Source organism: Centroberyx affinis, unplaced genomic scaffold (assembly GCF_046629955.1).
Source record: "Centroberyx affinis isolate AG114_WGS23_722 - 3 ecotype Tasmania unplaced genomic scaffold, CSIRO-AGI_Caff_v1 ptg003015l_1, whole genome shotgun sequence".
Classification (NCBI taxonomy): Eukaryota; Metazoa; Chordata; class Actinopteri; order Beryciformes; family Berycidae; genus Centroberyx; species Centroberyx affinis.
The window spans coordinates 596,537-619,197 of NW_027281113.1; the positions used below are offsets into that span (position 1 = coordinate 596,537).

The 22,661-nt window shown below is 42.2% G+C and overlaps 1 protein-coding gene across 1 annotated transcript in view; it reads right to left on the reverse strand.

Moving 5' to 3' along the window:
* epas1b (endothelial PAS domain protein 1b) overlaps positions 1-22,661 on the reverse strand; it is a 55,699-nt gene that overhangs the window by 23,264 nt on the left and 9,774 nt on the right. Inside the window, exons 2-3 of the mRNA XM_071537287.1 lie at positions 4,844-5,034; positions 547-692 (exon numbers count right to left, since the gene is read on the reverse strand). Coding sequence (XP_071393388.1) covers positions 547-692; positions 4,844-5,034 — 337 coding nt within the window. The remainder of the gene's footprint in view (positions 1-546; positions 693-4,843; positions 5,035-22,661) is intronic.

Below are 22,661 nucleotides of genomic sequence, written 5' to 3' on the forward strand. Positions count from 1 at the left end.
ATACTTGGAGAGCTGGATCGCCAAGGAAATTCCAACAATTACTGATCTGTAAAAGATATTTTCTGTGGTCTTCTTATCATTATGATTCTTTTGAATCCTGAGTTAGTTCCGTTCTGTTCTATTCTGTTCTGTTCTATTCTGTTCTATTCTGTTCTATTCTATTCTATTCTTCAGGACGTCCCTCAAGGCAATAAAATACTTGGGGAGCAGTATCGCATAGGAAATTCTGCCTTAAATTATAGCATGATCTGTAAAAGATCTTTTCTGTGGTCTTGTGGTCTTCTTATCTTTGTGATTCTTATGAACCCTGAGTGTAAGGATCTATTCTATTCTATTCTATTCTATTTTTCAGGAGGTCCCTCAAGGAAATAAAATACTTGGAGAGCTGTATCGCATAGGAAATTCCAACAATTACAGCTGATCTGTAAAAGATATTTTCTGTGGTCGGGTGGTCTTCTTATCTTTGTGATTCTTATGAACCTCTACAGGGATCTATTCTGTTCTATTCTATCATTTGCTAGTCTTCTGTCATGGTTGCTGTGGTACCTGTGTGAGTCCCATGAACTTGTTGATGTTCTCAGACAGGAAGATCATGTCTCCGTCGGACGTTACCACGGTGACGAAGCCCTCCAGAGACTTGAGGTACAGGCTGTCCATCTGTCTGTCCTCCTCGCATTCACTGCTGCTGCAGCCTGGAGACAGACAGAGAGACAGACAGGGAGGGTTACAGACCATTTCTCTCTTTCTCTATGTTGAGTATAAATGGGTATAATTTGTGTGTGTGTGTGTCTGATGTGTGTGTGTGTGTGTGTGCGTGTGCGTCAGGCTTGTTTTGCAACTTGAAGCTTTGGCTTGGGGCCAAAACAAACCAGTGCAGCTTCTTCCTGTGTCTCAGACCACTCCCGACCCCATCACCCACCCTCACACACACACACACACACACACACACACACACACACACAAATGACTGTCCACTTTTAGAACATTAGTTACATATTATGCAATTATTGTCAAATACATGCAGTACAGTATCCAAACATTTACATACAGAGTCCAGTATGCCCAAGATGTTGAAAATCTGCCAACGCTCAACTCTCAACCGCAAGACTCCTTGCAGTGCTAATTGATACACAAGTGAAAAAACAGAGATAGCGCCTATCTGGCCCCAGCTCAAGAGGGAGTGTGTGTGAGTGTGTGTGTGTGTGTTGAGTGTGCGTAGATGGTGGCTCCATGCTGAACAAAGCCCAGTGGCCGAGGGGGTGGAGGGTGGGAAGCCTGCAATTCCTCCAGTGTGCTTCCCGGAGATAAGAGCGGCCGGTTCTCAAGGCCCCAGCGAGGCCCGGGGCTGGAGTTTGGAGCGGGGCCCAGACCGTGTTTCAACCCCCGGGGGAGCGCAGGACTTTCTCATGGGCCTTGGGGAGCCGTCGGCAGCTGGGAGACTCGAGCTCCACTCCAAAGACCACCGGCACCTTTGGCCTAAATACTTAGCTGCGATTACCGGTCATTTGGGCCGCTTTCTTCTCCTCTGTTGCTCTTTGGTTGTGTAACCGCCCTCGTTTCAAAATAATGGAGTGCGGAAAAGATCGTTTGACAGAGACGACTGCTGTTTTTGACTTTTCTGCCATACTGGACAGTGTATGTACAGTAGTGGAGAGTGATGGGAGAGATGAGAGAGCTGAGAGCGAGACTTTTCTCTTCTCTTCGTTATGTTTTTCTGAGGTTTTATTTTCTGTTTGCTCTCATAACAGTTTGAAACAGTCAGAAAACTTGAACTAGACAAGCTTCAGAGTGTACCGCCTTACAAAAAGGTCACAAGAAGCCATATTAACATCATCCACCCTCTGATCTGGGCTACAGTGAGAGAGGACTCAAATTTCATATCTTCCATCTTCAAATTTCAAGATAAAGGACAAGATAACATTCATTTAGGTTTCTCAATGAATGAAAAGGGTATATGACACACTTTTTTTCACTCATCAATATTATGCAAATAAATTGTATCAATGAGCTAAAGTAAGGGTTCCTAAGCTTTTCACACTCGGGAACCCTAAATTGAGTATATTTACTCTCACCATAGAACCATAATCTTGTGGTGGGGAACCACATGAAACAGAAATATGACTCATTGTTTAAGCAACATTGGCTGTAATGCGTCTTAATCACTAAATCAATTTCTGGAGATTCATGATTGAGGCTGACTTAAACCTGAAAATTTGAGCAAATCTGAACCAAGCCTTTGAGTTTGAACTTAAGGCCAACCCTGCTAATAATTTCTGACTATAATTTACTGATAACAGCATATTTCTTACAACATTTTTAAATCAAAGCCTTAGTCAAACTCCTGCTATTAAGTGAGAAATACAGCCAGCTCCTAATCGGTGCATCATTATGAGCCTAAGCTCCCAACTGAGCTGACGTTACATAACAGAGGTGTTCCCCTGCAGCTGCTTGCATGTGCGCCTGGGTGCATGTGTGTATATGTGTGTGCATGTGTGTGTGTGTACCAGTGTCCCAGTGTGTGTATGGCGCCAAGGCAGGCCGGTGTTATGGCTAGCGGGGTAACGCCAGCGCCAGCCGAACGATGGGCAGAACTGCTCGCTTCCTCTCCAATCTCTCTCTCCATCGCAGAGCAATCAGAGTAACACAGGCCAGATAACGCTCTATCTCCTGCTGCATCGCTGCTCTTTACTCGGCCACTAATCTCCCTGTCCTCTCCTCCCTCCTCCTCCTCTCCTCCCTCCTCCTCCTCTCCTCCCTCCTCTCCTCCTCCTCCTCCCTCCTCCTGCCCCTCTCACTTAGTGCTTGTCTGTCCTTATCCCCTCTCCTCCTCCTCCTCCTCTCTCTAGCGTCTCGCATTTCTCCTCTCTCTCTAACTTCTCTCCTTACCCCTGTTTCCACTCGTCCCACCTTCCACGGCCTCTTCCTCTCCCTCCTCTCCTACCCACATCCCCTCTTCACCCCCCCCTCATCTCCCCTCCTTCCCCTATGGCCCCCCCCTCTACTGCGCTGCGAGAGAGTATCTGATAATTGTCTAGAATTTCCAGAAATGAATGATACCCTCTCCGCAACACCCCTATCCCCTCTGCCTTCCTATATTGAATTTGACTGCTAATCACACAGTACTGCAGCTGTTGTGAAAATGGTTTTAGGGTAGCTACTGGTTTAGAAAACACTTCATACACTTGAGCTACATCCGAAGTTTCAAGAGTGCTGTCCGTTCACTGAGAACAGGAGTTTTACAGACAGTTTAAAATGTTAAAATTGACAAAAACACAAATTAGCTACCCAGAGACGGTGTATTGGTTCAGTTTATTTGCATGTGATCTCAGCTTTCTGGCTCCCTAAATTGATCAACTGCCTTAATCTCTTCTGTGGAGAATACAGTAACGTTAGGCTAGTAATTTATTAGAAAATGCTAGAGTATGTGTTGTCTTGCAATCATGAAAAGATGTAGCTATATACCTAATTTAACCTAATTAACCTCATTTTGAATGCCGAATTGAGTGAAACAGGAGGCAGAGCTCACCTGGCTGAAACAGGCAGTAGTGGAAAGTAGAAAGTAGTAGAGAGTAAGGGTGTGGAGGTGGTGGATCTGTGAATACATTTGGCTTCAGCTCCGCCTACCGAGGTTCAGTTCCCAACTCAAAAAATATGTAATTGTAGTTGTCTAACCTTAACCAAAATTTGAATTACGTAACCGTGACCCTAACCTTAACCTAAGTTGTTTTAGATACAATTTAACCCTAATCTAAACCATTATCATAACCAAAGCTGTTTTAATTCAATTAACAAAAGTTTTAACACAGTGATAGGCCATGTGTAGGTATAGTACCAATTAAGATATCATACAAATGATTGTATGAGAACATATGGGCTATATACATCACCATATCACTGCAATCCATGCAAACTAATAGACAAAAAACACTTAATTAAAATCACAGCTAAGGTGTGAAGATTTATAGTTAAAGTTACATTTTCACACTAATACAGCTTTTACTTTATTTGATTAATTATATACTGCTCAATAAAGAACAGAGTTGATTTCTGACTTTTACCAAACCGTGACAAAGTTTCCTAGCGTCCGGGAATAGAGGAGTGAAGTGTCTCACTTCCAGCTGCCCCGACTCTTAAAGCTTACTGCACTGTGGTAAAAACTAGTAATGTGAGCGGACTGCCTTCTCTCCTGCGTAAAAGGAATGTACAAACTGTTTCGTAGCTGCGTCAGGGAAAAGAAAAAAGTTTTATAAGTGCGGTGGGACTGTGTTGGTTACTGATGTTGCTGCTGTGCAGTTTGCGGCACTCTGATCTTTTTTCGAGACGCAGACACAGCGGAGAACAATAGCTCCGCTCCTTTGTCAGGCTTCCGCAGCTTCTGATTATAAATAAAACAAGAGGAAGGAGGACAAGTGTACAGAAAGGGGCCAACTAATACCTTCCTACCTCTCTACACAATCAGTCACACAGACCAACACACACACACACACACACACAAATGATTTATTTATGTCCACATAAATACAAGCATACAAAGGACATAAACATTATAAATCCAGTGAAATATTAGGACACCTGTTACATAACAGTGCCTATTTGGCAACCACAGTGATGCACGCACAAACACACACACACACACACACACACACACACACACATCATCTGCCCAACTATTGTGCCAAAGAACTTTCTGGAGGCAACCTCTTTGTTCCAAATTTGCATTGAGCCTCATTTTTAATATTTCCTTGTGGGTAAAACATTCAAACACACTGGACTACAGCTTGCATGTGCTTGTATCTGTGTTTGTTTGTGTGTGTGTGTGTGTGTGTGTGTGTACAGTATGTACCTGTGGCGAGCAGCTTGCGTGTGCGCAGGAAGCTGATGGCCAGCCTCATGATGGAGGCCTTGTCCAGGTGGGAGCTGACGCTGTGGGGTAGAGGCAGCTGGTGGGCCAGTTCGTAGAAAACCTCCGTCTCCTTGCTGCGCCTGCAGCGCGCCGCGTCCCGCGACTTCTCCTTACGCCGCTCCGAGCTGCTCCTGCCCAGGAGACAGGACAGGCTGGTTAGAAGTTTAAATTTGTTTGTGACGAGAAAAATCTGCGGTTTTGCTGATACACAGGATTGCTACACATTTTCCATTTCAGAAAAATTCCATAGTTTTTCCAGACCTTAATTTCTTGGCTTCATTTGAATATTTTGGTTAATATTTACTGTAATATTGTGTGTGCTGATAGTGATTGAGAAATATGACTGTTAACCTTATCACTCCATACAGTGACAGCAAATATCACATGACACGTGACATGACAGTGAGTCTACAACTATATAAAATGTGTGTTGGGATGGAGCAACAATGATATTTTCATAATTGTTCCAAACTTTTTGTGCCGTTTTTCTTTTAAAAATTCTCAAATTATTTTCCCCTACTTATCTATATATATACACACTCTCTCTCTCTCTCTTTCTCCTTTGGTATTTATGCATAATATGTTACATTCTCCATGCTGATAAGTGTTACAGAAAAAAGATTTGCACACTATTTTTATCTTCATGCTTAAGTTATGATCTCAACTCAATAACTACACTAGGCCCAGGTCTGATACTGCACGCCTTAAACTCAACTAAACTGGTATAAACTGCAGCTCTGATGTTTTTAATGACTGAAAATAAATTCACATAACATCAATCGCTTCTGCACAACGGCCAAAAAAAGAAGAAGCACAAGATACGATGACAGTACAGCTCGATCACTATTTGGCCAAGGATCATGACTTTGTTCTAATCTGTCTTTCTCAAGGCTCGCATCTCTCAGCCTGTCTGTCTCTTTGAAGGTGGGGCGGTCCCTGCATGTCTAACACTGAGGGAAGTTGCAGCGATTATGAGAAACTTTTTCTTCTCAGTTAAGCTGGTATCTCACAAAATCTTCCCTGTGCGCTAAACAAAAAAATCTGAAATGTGAGAAAGAGAAACGGCAAGTGAGGGAGAGACTGAGAGAGACAGACAGAGAATGAGAGAGAGAGAGAGAGAGAGAGAGAGAGAGGATAACGGCTGCTAAAGATGCATCAACATAACCCGTTTCCTGTGTTTCCTGTCTGAAAAGTTTCCATCACCAAAATCAGGTTAGTGCCCTTGCAGTGCTGACGCACACCTCTCAGAACACACACACACACACACACACACACACACACACACACACACACACACACACACACACACACACACACACTGTCCTCAGTACAGGGTAAATAATTAGCAAAAATGACAAAGCAGTACTCGCCCCAAAAAGGTTCTTCCCTGAACACACACTGCTACTGACACAAACACGTGGCATATACACACACACGCACACACACGCGCGCGTACGCACACACACACACACACACACACACACACACACACACACACACACACACACACACACACACACACACACAGGGTTGCAGGGATTGACATTGCTGAGAGGTTTAGGGGAGTGAAGCATGGAGACAGGGCCTTTAGCACCTTGTCATCATGTGCTGGATTAGAATGAGAGAAAGGGAGAAAGATAAATGAGAGAGGGAGAGAGAGAGAAACTTGTAAATTTAAAGAGAGTGAAAACATAAAATGGGCAACACAATCTATATGTATTGATACAGGAAGCTTTAGTTTTACCATTCTTAGCATGAAAAACATTATCTTCCCTTAACCCATTCCATATATACTGTAAATCCTCATGGAGGGACTTTTCATTCTGATATGGGTTTAGGTCTCCAGGCCTCAAACATCTGAACATGGTGTTTAAAAATATTTGCTCTCCTTTGCTCTTCCTGTAGAATATGTTATATTCACCTGAAATACACTGTCATCATCAATATAAAAAATGTGAGACATGATAATTTAGATGCTGAACTTTGTCTCTTTCCGTATATAATTCTCACTAAGGTCACTGTTTTCCTTCATGTTTAAGTTGTTTCACATAGCGCTGATTCCCACTTCTTGTGTTTGTTAAACCTGCTCATTGATTTTGATTGAGCAAGGGCTATTGAGCAATGGTTCACTGAAAATTGGACATGACAGTATAAAACTAGGTGGTTGGAGCACAGCCATGAAGTGCAGATGGTGGTTAGCAGTGCAGTTTTATAGCTGGTACTCTATGGGAATAGTTTTCTACCTCTAAAAACAGAGAAGGTGGGCCCGACGTGTGGCAGCAACTGATTATTTTTAATTTGTTCAGGTTAATTTGATTAAGTTGATTGTTAAAAGAAGAAGCCTATATGCTAACAAGCAAAAAACAAACACTAACCCCCCCAAAAAAATCTAAATTCTGCAATATATTTGTGTGTAAAAAAAAAAGCTGTATATGTCACATTCTGGAAATTAGCTTGTGACTCACTGAAAATCTTGTCATGACCCCCTTGGAGGTCCCAACCCCAGTTTGAGAACCACTGCTGTATGGTGAGGTGATGCCGTCTCCACACACTAAAGACAACACTCACACTGAGTCTCAAGTCTCAAAGCTCCCAAACAAGAAATCAGAGCTCATCTTGGTGGACAGTACCCAGGGTGATTTTCCAAGAATATGGGTTCATTTTCTGGTTCCACACAACAATGGAACAGACCTCATTCTGATGTAAAAGCTCAAACAAACATTCAGTGAGTCCAGAAATTCAATCTGTCTCCAGTGATCCAAAAGAGCAGCACAAGAAACCATACATGGACATCCTAGACTGGAGTTTTGGTTTATCTGGGTTCTGGCTTTGGCAAAGGGTCGCTCATGCTCGTATTCATTGTTTAACATTTAACAACAACCTGGATAGCCCCGCCAAAGGCCTCAAGGCAAGTATGTTCAACCAGAATGATGCAGAATCATCACAAACAGATGCAGCAGAGACAGTAACAGCATCATGTAGTAGTAGTAGTAGCTTTTATTAGTGCTTCGCAGTCATTTACAGACTGAAATTACACAACAATTTACATACATATAGCATATCAAAACAGCAGGGAGATAAAATACATTTTCAATAATTGTGAAAGTAGTAGCATATACCCGTGGTTCTCAATGTGGGGTCTGGGGACCACCAGGAGTCCTTGAGTGGGTTCCAGGGGGTCCCCAGCAAATTGATGAAGTGTTAAACTTCACCATTATTTCATTTACAAGAAGTTAACACAATTAGAGAATGCAGAAGAATGACTATTTTGATCTTAGTTTCACTGTTATCTCTCTACCTACAATACAGACGGTCATGGAATTCTGGATAAAATCATATCTAACAATAAAAATATTCTCAGATTTGGGTCCAAGAGATAAAATCTCATGAAATGGGGGTCCGTGGTCCTAATATGCACTAAATTACGGTCCTTGATATGAAAAAGGTTGAGAATCACTGGCATATACAATCTACAATGAAATGTAAACAGGGTAGTCAGGCCAGATCTAGTGCAAATCCTATGAATATCATAAACATGAATATATATCATAAACATATTACCACACAATTTTCCCATAAGCAACTTTATAAAATTCTATGTTTACATTAATAGTAGTCAACCAATGGCCTATCAGCTAAGGCACAGTGTAACACCCCATTATCATTTCAGGCCAGCAGGATCGCAGGCAGCCAACACAGTTCTATGCACAACTTGCAGATGGCTGTAGCTTGTGTGGATTTGCATGGGACAATGGCAACAAGTCACCAGTAATAACACAATTTCAATTACAGCGTTATAGAGACCAGAAAAAGATGCCACTGTCACATTTAGGGTTTTTATTTAGGGTTAGTTGGCATCAGTCTATGTTTGCAAAGGATTGCTACTCACTACAATCATATAACTTTGCCTGCATGGGCACATATTCCAGTTGAAATTGGTGAGATATTGTAACTTGGGGCTTTCAGGGCCCTTGCTGGTTCGGGACCCCAAGGCCACGTGCCCTGCATGGCAATACAGGCATGCATAGGAATCCGATTATTTCCTTTAATGAAATGCTTATTTTGTAACTCCAGCTGTGTGAATGGCAAAAACATATCGGCGCTGTCAGGTGAAAACTTTGTATCTCAAAAATATACATTTTTCAGGATCAAAGAAAGCAGCCTCATTTTTAGCTATACAATCATGCATTTTTGAGTTTATCCAAAAATGGTTTTATGAGCCTAGGGATGGCAGAATTTTCTCAACCCACAGAAGACCATGCAATCCTTCAACTGTGTCAAAAGTGAGGACATGAAAATCACCAAAATTGAGTTACGAAGTTTTCAAATGACAGCAGCGATATGATATTATCTGTCCCAAGACAAACACATTTTTTGGTATCATGCAGCCTGTGCTATCTCCAAGTTTTTCCAAGGACCTCGGAGATAAATAAATTATCATTTTTCTGTCACCAAGACATAAAACCCAGGATTTGTTAACACAGTAACAGCTCACTTTAAGAGCCTCCACAAGTCCCACAAGGATGATTAAGGAGTTATGGCAGTAGCACGGAGGCTTCAAGGGGAAGCTTTATTTCACAGTCCCAAAGCGCGCATTGTGTTGTCTTTCAGCAGGAACCAAGTCAATGACAGGATTATGATATTGATTAAATGAAAGGAAGATAAAAAAGAAAACACATCCTTCTGGTTGTGTTGTGTTGTTGCTTAATGTCTGAAACGATACCAGCAGGCCTGTAAAATCAGACTCTGCATATTTTTTTCTCACAAACCACTTAAAACCTGTGAACATGAGGTGTTAAAAACTTAGGAAGTTACTAGAAATGTGTGAAATGCTCTTCCTCACTTCAAAAGGTTTCAAAAAGCCTCAGTAAAAAGAGACAGACACAGTTTAGCTCTGCTTTTTAAGAATAGCATTCAACTCTCCTGCATGCTTCATATATTAATATCAACAAATAATTGATGATGTCAAATTGACACAAACACACACACGGCATGATCCTTCACTTATAACCTTCTAAGGCTCATTTAAGGGTTTTTATGATCCCTGAACAGCTTACTTTGCTTTTAGTTGCCTGTACGCAGCATAAAATGAGGATATCTTCCAGACACAAAAGAGTATGTGTCTGTGTGTGCACAGTATATGGTTTGTCGGCGGTTTTATTGTGGTGAGGCACGTGGCACTGGCCTGGTGAACTTTTGATGCCCTGCCACTGTGGTGACATATCACAGTTTGTCACAGCGAATCATAGCTGTTACAAACTTTCAACATGCAATAACAGGAAAAACGTCACAAAATGACAAAAAATGGAAATGGCAACTGGCTCGCATTCACATTCATGAGCACACAGTGTAAGTGCCCCCACACACACACACACACACACACACACACACACACACACACGCATCCTCGCACACACAGAGACACAACGCCCACAGTGTAGGAGATAAGTTCAGTGCCCGAGACTTTTAAAAGCCACAGAGATAAGAAAACGAATTAAGTGCCAAAACAAATAAGAAATGATGAAATACTACACAAGCTTAAAGGTAAATGACAAAAAGTAACAACAAGATCCCCTTTAACCTAATATGTGTTCCTGTCGCTAGGAGTCAATAAACTAAGAGGTGGGTGAGAAGAGAAGAGAAGAGAAGAGAAGAGAAGAGAAGAGAAGAGAAGAGAAGAGAAGAGAAGAGAAGAGAAGAGAAGAGAAGAAAATTTATCTGAAGTTGCATGGTTGGGGCTAGTGTAATGGTTAAGGTTAGGCATGTAGTGGTGAGGGTTCAAGGCGTACAGAGTGTGTGTTTAACATTCAACAGAATGTACGTGTGGGCATGTGCACGCATGCATGTGTGTGTGCGTCTGTGTGTGTGTGTTTCCGTGTGTGTTCTGAGAAATAGGTTGGTGTGTGTCAGTCCATTTGAATTTGAGCCAGGGCACCAGAACTTTTTATTCACTCAATCCAACAATAGACTTCAACATTGCCAACATTAACAAAAACTACACGCACGCACACACGCACGCATGGATGCACGCGCGCACACACACACACACACACACACACACACACAGGCACGTGAGCACATGCACACACCATTAGTCTGGTTTGTTGATGGAGTATCTGGGCCAAGACGGAGTCAAGGAGGCCATGTTCTAAAAATGAGTGCTTTCCTCTCCTCCAGCCGACATTTTCTCCTTCCTTTGCCCCCCCACCCCCACCACCAAAACCACCTTAACCCCAACAGGACCAGGAGGACAAGATAGCTGAAGAGACCTGGAAAGCAGCAGCACCTAAGACGCTGTCTGTAGTCACTTTTACAGTGTCTCCACAAATTATTAAAGGACAATACCACTGCCAGCCAGATGGGAAAAGTAACTGGCTAAGGGATGTTTGTGGCGGCAAGATAATTTTTTTTTATTTTTATGAAAGCATGACAATTAAAATAACATGAATAAACATTTTTATTAAAGGCTCAATGCTCAATTGAAAAATAAACGGATAATCTTTATTAACTGTGAATGTTTAATGTACTTTCTTGAGTCAGTGCAGAAATGCAATTTTTAATTGTAGGAAATAAGTAGGCTAAAACAAATATATTATAACAAATAGTAATAAATATAAGAACAAAGTTCATATTTTAGTCTTCTCAGAGCAATACTGGATCTCTCCTGAGATCCAATAATTATGGAAACATAAATCAGTTTAAATATGAGAGAGGTTTCAGTTAGTCCAAGTAGGGTGCAGCAGAACCGGACTGGACAACTTTTTGTTATGTGACATAAGGTGAAACACTCGTTACGTTACATAACATTACCATCGTTAATTTGAAAGAGACAGAGGTAAGTGTTGTGAGACATTCTCAATTTTTCTATCCAGTCTGTTTCCTCAACATTGCGGTTGTTCCTATCAAGTCCATGCTGTGAAAAAAGAGAATGTGACGCTGCTGTCAGTGGCGGTTTATTAAGACTTTATGGGTAAATTGACGCCTCTGGTTACTGGTGTCAAGTAAACCGAAAATACAGGCAATGGTAACCACCATATTGATCTGAAGTAAATGTTACTATGGTTACAGACATTATTTACAGCCATCGCGAGATCGTAGGAGTGGAGTGACTCCCGTGTACCATACATACAGCCTTAGTGACATTCAGTTATAAAAGGAGGTGGGTAGACGGCTAAATAGCCGGCAGCCGGCGCTTGGGGAACCCCCTGCTCTGAGGGAGTCCTGTGACACCTTAAACCACATCTAATCTGGCCTGCTGAGCAAAGCTTGTTTATAAGACCAGACCAAGTTATGGCAAGTCAGGGAAACCAAGCCATGCTGCATTAAAAAAATAGGTCAAAATCAACCGCTTCACATCTAAAAACATCATCAACGATGGTTGCGGGTTTCAGCAAGTCTCTGCTCTGATTTGAAAACATGGCTCCAGTGTTTTAAACCCACAGCTTCGGCTCCACCCGCGCTCCAGGCACCATACAGCCGTCCACACACACACACACACACACACACACACACACACACACACACACACACACGGACACACACAGACACACGTTTGTGTGCACATCCACACACATTAGGGGAAGCTATCATAAAATTAACAGGGAAGGCAGACCACAGAACACCATTATCTCATCAACTGCATCCCCCATCACTCTGTTTCCCTGCCTCTCTCGCTCTCTCTGAAGTTTAAACTCATTAACCCCGACTGTTTGACACAGTCAGTCACCAAAACCCTCATTACTGCTGCAGCAGCGAAGGCCTGCAGATTGGAGACCAGACAGTTATTGTCTAAAGATGGTTTGACTGCTTAGACTCAATGAAGTGAACTGGAACAGCTAATGTCTACTAGCTCCTGGATGTGTGTGTGTGTGTGTGTGTGTGTGTGGTGCCACTCTTTGATTGTCTGGGTCCATTGTTGCGCTGCGGTCCCAGCGGACTGTTTGAGGATACAAAACAATGGGAGTCACAGCGCTTCGCTAGGGCACCAAGCCTTCTGATGTACTCAACGACCCCTCACACACACACACACACACACACACACACACATACACCGACAATACCGGCACAGACACACACGCTCATCATGTATACCCATATGAACACACACACACACACACTCACACATACACACACTCCAACAAGACTGTACACAAAACAGTCCGGCTGTAGAGTGTACTGGGTTCAAGCAGTCAAGCTGTGTATGGAAAATAACTGTCCGGTCAGCAATCTCAGACTTTAGCCAATCACTGTTCCAGTCAGTCATTCAACTCATCCCAATAAGACTCGGCTGTTGGCTGCTGGGCGTCCACCAAGCGTTCCAGAAAAGCACTCAGAGGTTTGTGTGTTTTCTTTTTTAAGGCTATTTTTAAGGCCTTTCTCCTATTTCAGCAGACAGTGGAGCGGGACAGGCGAGAGGGGATGACCCGTGACAAAGGGTGTCAGCTGGATGTGTGGTGTGATGATGATGCAATGTGATGTCATGTGGGGATCAATATATTCTCTCCTTGTTATTGTTATTGTTGTTTAAAAATTACACCAGCTTCTGGCAAAAAAACAAGCTCAACTTGCCGCTGTGGGACAGTAAGATTAGAAGCAATTTCACATCCGCGTGTTCAGTATTTAAGACTCTACGGTGCTTTTGTGATGATGGAAAGCTGGCCACTATAAATACACAGTGTGGTGAAGTGTTATCATACACCACTGCAAACTAAATAAATACTGGGCACGCACAGAGGTGAAATCGCTCGCTGTCAACGTGAAATCCCCGGTCTATTGAAGCTGTCAAAGGTAAAACTATCTCCAGCAACACGCCAACTAGGACACAGAGAGGATGCAAGGAGCTAGAAATTCATGTTTGACCTGAACCTGTGACTCCTCACTGTCCTTAAGCTGTGGGACAAAAATGCAGGGGAATGTCAACATGCCACTATGAAATGCCAGCTATGCCAGCTATTACTGACGACTTAACATTCCCCACTGGAGAAAACTGTGGTCATCTGAGGTCTAGCTGGAGTAAGGGAGCGAGAGATGGAGGGGTAATGGAGGTAGAGAGGAAGAAAAAAAAGAGAGTGAACTTTATTATATTCAGGTTAGATTTACTGATATAGATCTGGCTGAGATACTGAACTCCAGGCATTCAATTTCCATTAATGTTCTCCATTACCATTTTTTCAGAGGACCAGGATAAAGAATCACTGCTCTATACCACATCAATATTAAAACTGCACAGTGCAACATTTTTCACATTAAAATAGCAATAAATAGGCTAAATAATATACAACATATATTACCTGTCCGTGTCTGTCTGTGAACCTGTATGCCTAAAGGACTTGTAATACAATTAGCTGCCTTAAATGGATTGAGAATATTGTTACCAAAACATTTTACACAAAAACACATTTATCAAGCTTTGCTGACAGTCAAAATGACTGAAAAAAAGAAAAATAAAGAAGAATAAAAGAATAAAGTGTTTACGCATAGTCACATACACACACACACACACACACACACACACACACACACACATGCACACACACACACACACACACAAACACACATAGACACACACACCTCTTGACACAGAATTTCAGCTCCAGCTAATTAGTGATGTGGCCAATAAACAACATGTATGTCAACAACATATATGTCACTGCAAGCCCCTGTGACGACTAAGAAGGTCACACACACACACACACACACACACACACACACACACACACACACACACACACACTAAAATAGGCAGTGTGCACCTCATGCCATCCCAGCACTGTGTTGGCAGAAATCCCACTGGATTTATCTCCTGCCCTTTGAGCAACAAACTAACAGATGAACGCACACAACCAAGCCAGGGGTCAAACACACTTCACGTTTCTGTCACTCTGACTTCACCTGCAACACTACCCCCACCCCCCCACCACACACACAGACACACACACACACACACACACACACACACACACACACACATACACACATACACAATGAGATCACTGCTACAGACCTCAAGAGTAACCATGTGTTTCCAATGCCCAAATCATCATCAGCTCTTGGTTCTGTGGTTGCACAAGAAGAAGACAAGTTTTGACAACCTGACAATTTGACAATATTTTTCCCATTAGTACCCATTCCCCCTCTAATCAGGTTGATCTAGACAAATATATGTTGTGACATCCTGAATATATGACCTCTGTCTTGTTGTAAAATCACTCTACCCACATTGGTAGCCCTACATACACCTGGAAAGACAACGTTACCGAAACTAGAATTCAAAAAGTCCACACACATTGATCTGTGGCCTGAGAACACATGACTCAACATCAATGTGAGTCAATGTGAGGAACGTGAACCTGCCGGGACCAAAACATTACACGATAGCGGCTTTCATTTCAAATCTTGCCAGAAAATGACGTAAAAGGAGAGATAACATTCTTTTATTTGCTCTAATTCACCGGCACATCCTCACGCTGCTTTTACACCTTTCAGAATAGCAGCCTAAGCTGAGTCGATGCAGGCTGCCGACTAGTTACATCATCCTCACACACGCAAACACTGCATGCATACTATACTCCTCAAAAGAGATCTGCAGTGTGTGTGTGTGTGTGTGCATAAGGCAGGATTTACCTTTTCATAGTATTTTACAGTAAGCCCTCTAAGATTTTTTTGTGCTGTAAGATAGAGATAGATACAACAGGCAGACGGATATACAGACAGACAGATAGACAGATAGATAGATAGATAGATAGATAGACAGATAGATAGATAGATAGATAGATAGATAGATAGATCGACAGACAGGCAGACAGACAGGCAGGCAGATCATAAGGCTGGTAGAAAATTCATACCTGACATTCTGAAACCTCCCTGACAGAAGTAGCGCTGTCACTCTAAACCACAGCAAGTCACAAGGCCACCCAGCACATTGTTAGTACAGATGAGGAGACACAAAGTCCCTAAGGCAGGAGGCCGCACACACACACACACACACACACACATACAGAGAGAGTGTGTGTGCGAGAGTGGTGACAGTGGCATTAACTTATTGAAGGGAGATAATAGCAGGCTGCCCGTCTCTGTTGTTTACTGAGCGATTGTATTCTAACAAAGCATGACTTTTTAACAATGTCTCAAACAAAACAGAGGTAACAAGAAAGTCACTGTTATTTTTTATCACCAGTCAGTTACCTCCACTCCATAATTGTACAGTATGTAGACTGTCTGTTGCTGAAGTTGCTTCTCTCTTGTTTTCATCCCTGATACATGAATAGATTGTTTGGCACGTGTTTTGCTTTTTCCACTTTGTCACGGCACTCTCAAACCCTCACTTCTCATTTTTAGCTATTTGCATTGTTGATGATGCATGAATTTAAACTTATTCCAGTGTTGCACCTGTTTTAAGTTGCTCTTAATGCCTCAAATGTGAATGTGTAGTTGAGCTATGGCCAAATCAGAGCCTAACACTTGCAATAAGTCATTATTTAATATCTATTCATTATTATTTAATGGGTAAGTAGCAACTAATTTATGCTTAATGATTTCCTAAATTATATAGTGTATAGTATTTAATAATAAATCGATTAATCATTTCTATATAGTTTTATAACTCCTAAGAAATGAAATCACTGCTTTTTGATTGCCTTGGTTAACAATAAATACAATATAAATAATCATTATAGTTCCAATTATAAGTTGTAATTGATGTTTACAATGGTTATAATGGTTAATAAGTGTTTTGAAAAACATAAATGAACCTTATCCTGGCCAATCTTATAACTCTGGTATGACTCAGATGTTTACAATGCATGTGATTTGAGCCCAATGTTTTTCTATTCAAAGCTCCCTTCATTAGTTCCTGATCTTACTGATGACTGATAACTATTCTATTTGTTTTTTTAGTGAAAGTCTGCATGACAGCAGCTGTCTTCCCTGCCCTCATCTCCTGTTCATTCTTCATTCTCTGAAAACCCTCCAGCCTCTTCAATCTCTTCTTTCCCTCTCTCTCTCTCTCTCTCTCTCTCTCTGTCTCTTCTGCTTTTGATTAACCTGTCAATCAAAGCCTTTAAACTGGAGCCTCAGGGCTATGCTGAAGCTGACGTAAGCAATCACATGTGCACATGCAAGGATGCACACACACACACACACACACACACACACACACACACACACACACACACAATATCAGAATCTATGGAGTTCTCCTTTTCAGCCCAAATCTAATGGAATTTAGTGATTTTATAGCCAGTTGGGACAGAGAAACTATTCGCACAGAGACCAACTCAAACGAACAAGCAAACAAATAACAAAATAGACTGAAATAGATGGACAAACAGAAGGACAGATACCCAAACAGATAGATACACAGACAGGCAGACAGAAAGGCAAGTAAACAGACAAATTAGATGAGCGAACAGACAAACAAACAAACAAACCAATAAATGGAGGGAACAACTGCTGCTGTCTGGTTAATGTCTCTGCCCGTCTTTCTGCCTGAGGCACCAGTGTTACCGTTAATGAGACTGTTAATACAGGTTTCCCCCAGAGCGTTCTCCTTCTGCCAAACTGAAGGGAAACATTACTCTGGATTGCAAAAGTGTTCATGTATTAATATAAAAAAAAAAAAAATCAGCCTCACAGACACAAACAATACACAGGTCTTATTAAAGGAGAACACTGACGTCACTAAGAGTTATAGCCAATTTACTTGTCTCTATGTTTACATTACCCCCAATCATTTTGCAATGCATGCTGTATGTAATAAGATTTTTTTTACATTTACTCGTTTTAAAATATGCTATCAAAGACGCCCCAAATAAAAAGACACGGATGTGACAATAAAGTTTGTAAGCCGACATGTTTTTAAGGATTTTTTTTCCTGCTGGTTTTATTTCCATTTTTTTCCTGCGGGTGTCAGGTGATTGACGGAAAGCAGAGCGTAATGTAATGCAGCACGGATATATGAAAACTCAGCTGAGGCACATAAAATAACTCTCTGATAAAAAAAAACAAATTAAGGCTTCCTGTTTACTGTGATGGATTATCTGGCTCAGGAAATTTTCTCTCCGTGGAAGTTGTTTTTCATACTGTACGAGAATGAATGGCAGCAAACGGCTTACTCTGAAGGGAGGAGAACCAGTGCTGATATCTCAACCAACTACGCTGTGTGGAGACACCAGCAGGAATAATGTAAAGGAGAGGGGCAATTTAGACGATTGGTACAAACACAGGTATTATCCTGGGAAAGACATCAAATGACAGCTCATATATGGTGTGTGTTGTGGTGAGGAATTGACTGTGTATTACTTGACTATGATACAACTCAGGAACCATGTTTTCAGCTATTAGAAACATCAAGGGAACACATTCATCACACTGGTCAGCAGACAACAATCCCACAGCCTGTTCAATGATGAAGGCAATCCAAAGAGCATTTGGTAATCGGCAGACTAGACTTCAACCTCAGGCTGCTCTAATGAAAATAACCAAGAATCCAGTTATTGTGAAATGTGGGCCGATACGCAACTAGATAACATGATGCAACTGAGTGTGCAAAATCTTTCACTTGACAGCCAGTGATGACTATTCCTGAAACTATGGTGGTGTAAAGTGTTATGACATCTGAGCAGGTGCAGTTTACTGTTGTTGGTCATCACTGTTCAGAGACTATGACGTGATTTTAACTTTTCTTCTTTTCATGGACATGTCTCCTCTCCTCTTGCTCACAACTTTACGGCTAGTTCAGGCCTGGATTGAATTTTCAGGCATGTTGATGCAACACACACACACACACACACACACACACACACACACACACACACACGGACATTAACTCCTGTTTGGTGTCTGTGTGAGTGGTTATTGTGATAACAAGCAGAGAGATGCTTATAGGAAACAGAGCCCTTGCCCCCATAACCAGACCAGGTGTAAGTGTGTGTGTGTGTGTGTGTGTGTGTGTGTGTGTGTGTGTGAGTGTGTGGCTAGAAATGGACAGTTGGGCCAGAGTACAGGTGAATTGATAACAGCTTTTCATGGACAGTACTACAACTGCGATATTCTGCCACCATGATCATAAATTCTGTATTATACTCTATTATATTATATTCTATTCTATTCCTTTATATTTATACTGTAGACCAGGGATTCCCAAAGTGTGGTGTGCGTACCCCTTGGGGTGCTCGAGCTGCCTCTAGGGGGTGCGGGAGAGGAAAAATGTAATGGTGGTGTAATGGTGTAATAATTACACCATTTCACTGTAATTTTTTGAAGTGGGATTTTCTTTGTGGGATCCTCTTTTTGTCCATGTTATCTGTTTCTGAGCCTATGCATGTGTCATTCTCTTTGTTCTTTATGTGGTGGATCGTGTGTAACTTTATTGCAATTTGATTCAAATTTCTGGTGTTCTAATTTCCGTAACCGCTAGGTTATGTATGATTAATTATAATTTAAACTTGATGCAATTTTTCTTTAATGCGGCTGAAAATATAACAGCATTTTTTCCCATCTTCTCTCATGATGGGCCTATCTGCCTCTGAGCCTGCGCGTGTGGCCTCGCCCTCACCCATCCTCTTTGCTCTTTAAAAGTGACGGCTTGTGCGTAACTTTGTTGCAATTTATTGAAACTTTGTTGCAGTTTCAGTTTCATTTCAATGTGAGAGCGCATTGTTGCGATATCTTGTATATTTTGTTAGGTGTGTTCTGATTATTTGTGCACGATTAAACTTGATGCCTTTAATGTGGCTATAAATAGGCTATGTTGCGTTTTTCTTTTTGAAGGTGTGGGGGATTGGGGGTGCATCAACCCGGTCTGGATGTAGAAGGGGGTGCGTTGCCTAAAAAGTTTGGGAACCGCTGCTGTAGACTATTGAATTCTACTCTGACCAGGCTAATCACTTAAAACATTTGACTTAGCTGCATCTTGTCTTTTCCATTACTGTTCTGCCAGCTACTCCAGATCCATAATTATGTCACTTTTGTGTTTGTATATTTTCACATCAATATTTGAATTTGAAATAACCATAACGGTGGTTTAGGGTCAAAAAAGGCCATCTAGTATGCCACTACCCAAAATACACAGACATACACACAAACACACACACACGCACGTCTACTCACATACACACACACACACACACACACACACACACACACACACACACACACACACACACACACACACACACCTTTCCTTGCTTACAGTGGGCCTTCCTGTAGTTGTGGCGCCTGGTCTAACACAAACAGAAAGCAACAATACAGTGCTGCCTAATCTGTGATCCTGAGGAACACAGAGTTCTGGAAACACAGCCAAACACACACACACACACACACACACACACACACACACACACATGGCCAAACAAACAGCCATCCTAGACAGGGGCCCCGACTTCAGCTCAATCAGGGGAAGAAAGATGCAGGAGATTGCTGATGTTTCTGATAGTCCGTGAAAGAGAGGCGCATGCACACACACACACACACACACACACACACACACACACACACACACATTCTGGCACAAACAAACAAACCCACCCACGCCACGCTGATGGTTGGGATAGACTGGCTGAGTGAAAGAGAGGCACAGAGAGGAGGGAGACTGAGGGACACAGAGAGAGGGAGAGGGAGAGAGAGAGAGAGAGAGAGAGAGAGAGAGAGAGAGACAGAGAGAGAGAGAGACGCCACAGGTGGTGTGAGGGAAGTCAGCTGGCCAGACTTGGTCCCTCCATCAGAATACCAAACAAGATGTGCTTTGCCCAGCACACCCGTGATTTAAAACAGGCAGGGAGACGGGACCAAGATAGACTCTGGGAAATGAAATAAGATAGATGGGAGAGCACTTACACAAGTGTAATCTGCAGATAAGGATTAAAGAGACTTAGAGAGAAAGGAATGCACCTCTCTTCCTCTGTTTCACTTCTTTCAAGTAAGATTTGAGGTTTAATGAAGCTTCTTAATGCCACTCTCACATGCAACTTAGCTTTGGCATGGTAAAAGGAGAATACCGGTGTCATCAAGAGTTATATCCCAGCACTTACTACTGTCCATCTGTAGTTTACATTTCCCCAGTAGTTTTGCAATGACGTATGTAATAAAATTTTTTAACATTTACTTGTTTGCCGACAAACTTTACGGTGTCAAACCGAGCTTGAAATGAATTGCTGTCCCCGGCCAACAAAGCAGGGAGAAGAATACATGGATGTGGCAATAAATTTTTTAAGGCGACATGTTTGTGAGGGATTATTTCCTGGCAGAGACTTCCATTTCTTCCTGTGGGTGTTAGGTGATTGACAGTAAGCACGGCGTATTGTAAAACTGAATGGCAGCAAATGGGTTCTTTTGAAGGGAGGAAAACAAGCGCTGATATCTGCAACGATGCTGAACCTGTGCAGAGCAGACACCAGCAGGAATAATGTAAAGGAGAAGGACAACTTAGACGACTGATACAAACCTACAAAACCACAGGTATTATCCTGGATTTCAGCCGTTTTTTTGAATCTCTGGTGTACATTCACCTCTTTTTAGTCCTTCTCAGGGTCACAAATTCTCCTTGGGCTTTGAAATTGTCTGAAATGGACGTTGAAAATAAGGCTAGAAGGATAAAAGCTGTTTGCCCTGAAGACACAGGGGTGGACAGGGTACAAACACACACACACAAACACACACACACACACACACACACACACAGTCTCACTTACATGCACAAGAGTAAGCGAGAGTGGTGAAAATTGTATTGCTGGTGAGATGGTAAAGACATACGCTAAGTAATGTTAAGGAAAAGAACTACAAAGATAAAACAGAGAAGCGACAAAGTCCGTCATTTTGTGGGGCTGGAGCTGGGCCAGGTGACATGCTGGAGCAAGGCCATTATGGTAGCAGAGGAAGAGGAAGTCGGGGAGCTGGCGGACGGGAAATAGGAAATAGGAAATGGCAAGGAGACAGAGTTCTGAAGGAGGGGAGAGAGGAGGGAACGTGGTCGAACGTGGAGGCATGGGGGGGGGGGGGGGGGTGCGGCAACAAAGAGGCAGTTGGGATTTGAGGGTAAATATGAGAGAATGTGATATGAACAAAGAGATACAGAAAACACGTGAGCCATCAAGACACAGAGCGGTGAAGGTGAAGAAAATGGGGGAAGAATGGATGAGATAAAAATAACAATGGAAAGATGCAGAGAGAGGTTTCCCAGACCATCTCCTCCTCTCTTCCCCTGCTGTTTCCCCTTGCTGTGCTGGGGGGGGTTTGAAGTCCAGAAGGGGCTGGAGGACTTTCCGTGTTGCAGACCAGACCCCCCTAGACTTCACAGGGCCTCGGGATGGGCAGAAGTCTGCTTACTGTTTGGCCATACATTATTATTTCTGCTCTTGTCTCGTACTTATTCACTTTGTCGAAACATTGAGCCTCCTCCTTTTCTTTCGTTTAAGGCCCTCTCTCTCTCTCTCTCTCTCTCTCTCTCTCTCTCTCACCCTCGCCTTGTCTGCCTTGTTTCCCTGTTGCTTTTCAAGGAGCGTGTTTGTTCTTTGAAAGTAATCGTATATTTAAATAAAAAATATGTCTACCTTTTCTCCTCAGCTCTTCCCCCATCATACTGTACATGATCATATTAGGATCATGGGAATATTTTCGTACATCCGCTGTCTCTCTCTTATACGTCTTACTGAAAATATTTCATAAAAGATGAACAATCTATGTTTCAATATTTTAATCATCCAACCAGAAGAAGGCTTATAGTGCATTTGTCATGATAATTATGATGAAAAAGGGAATGAGT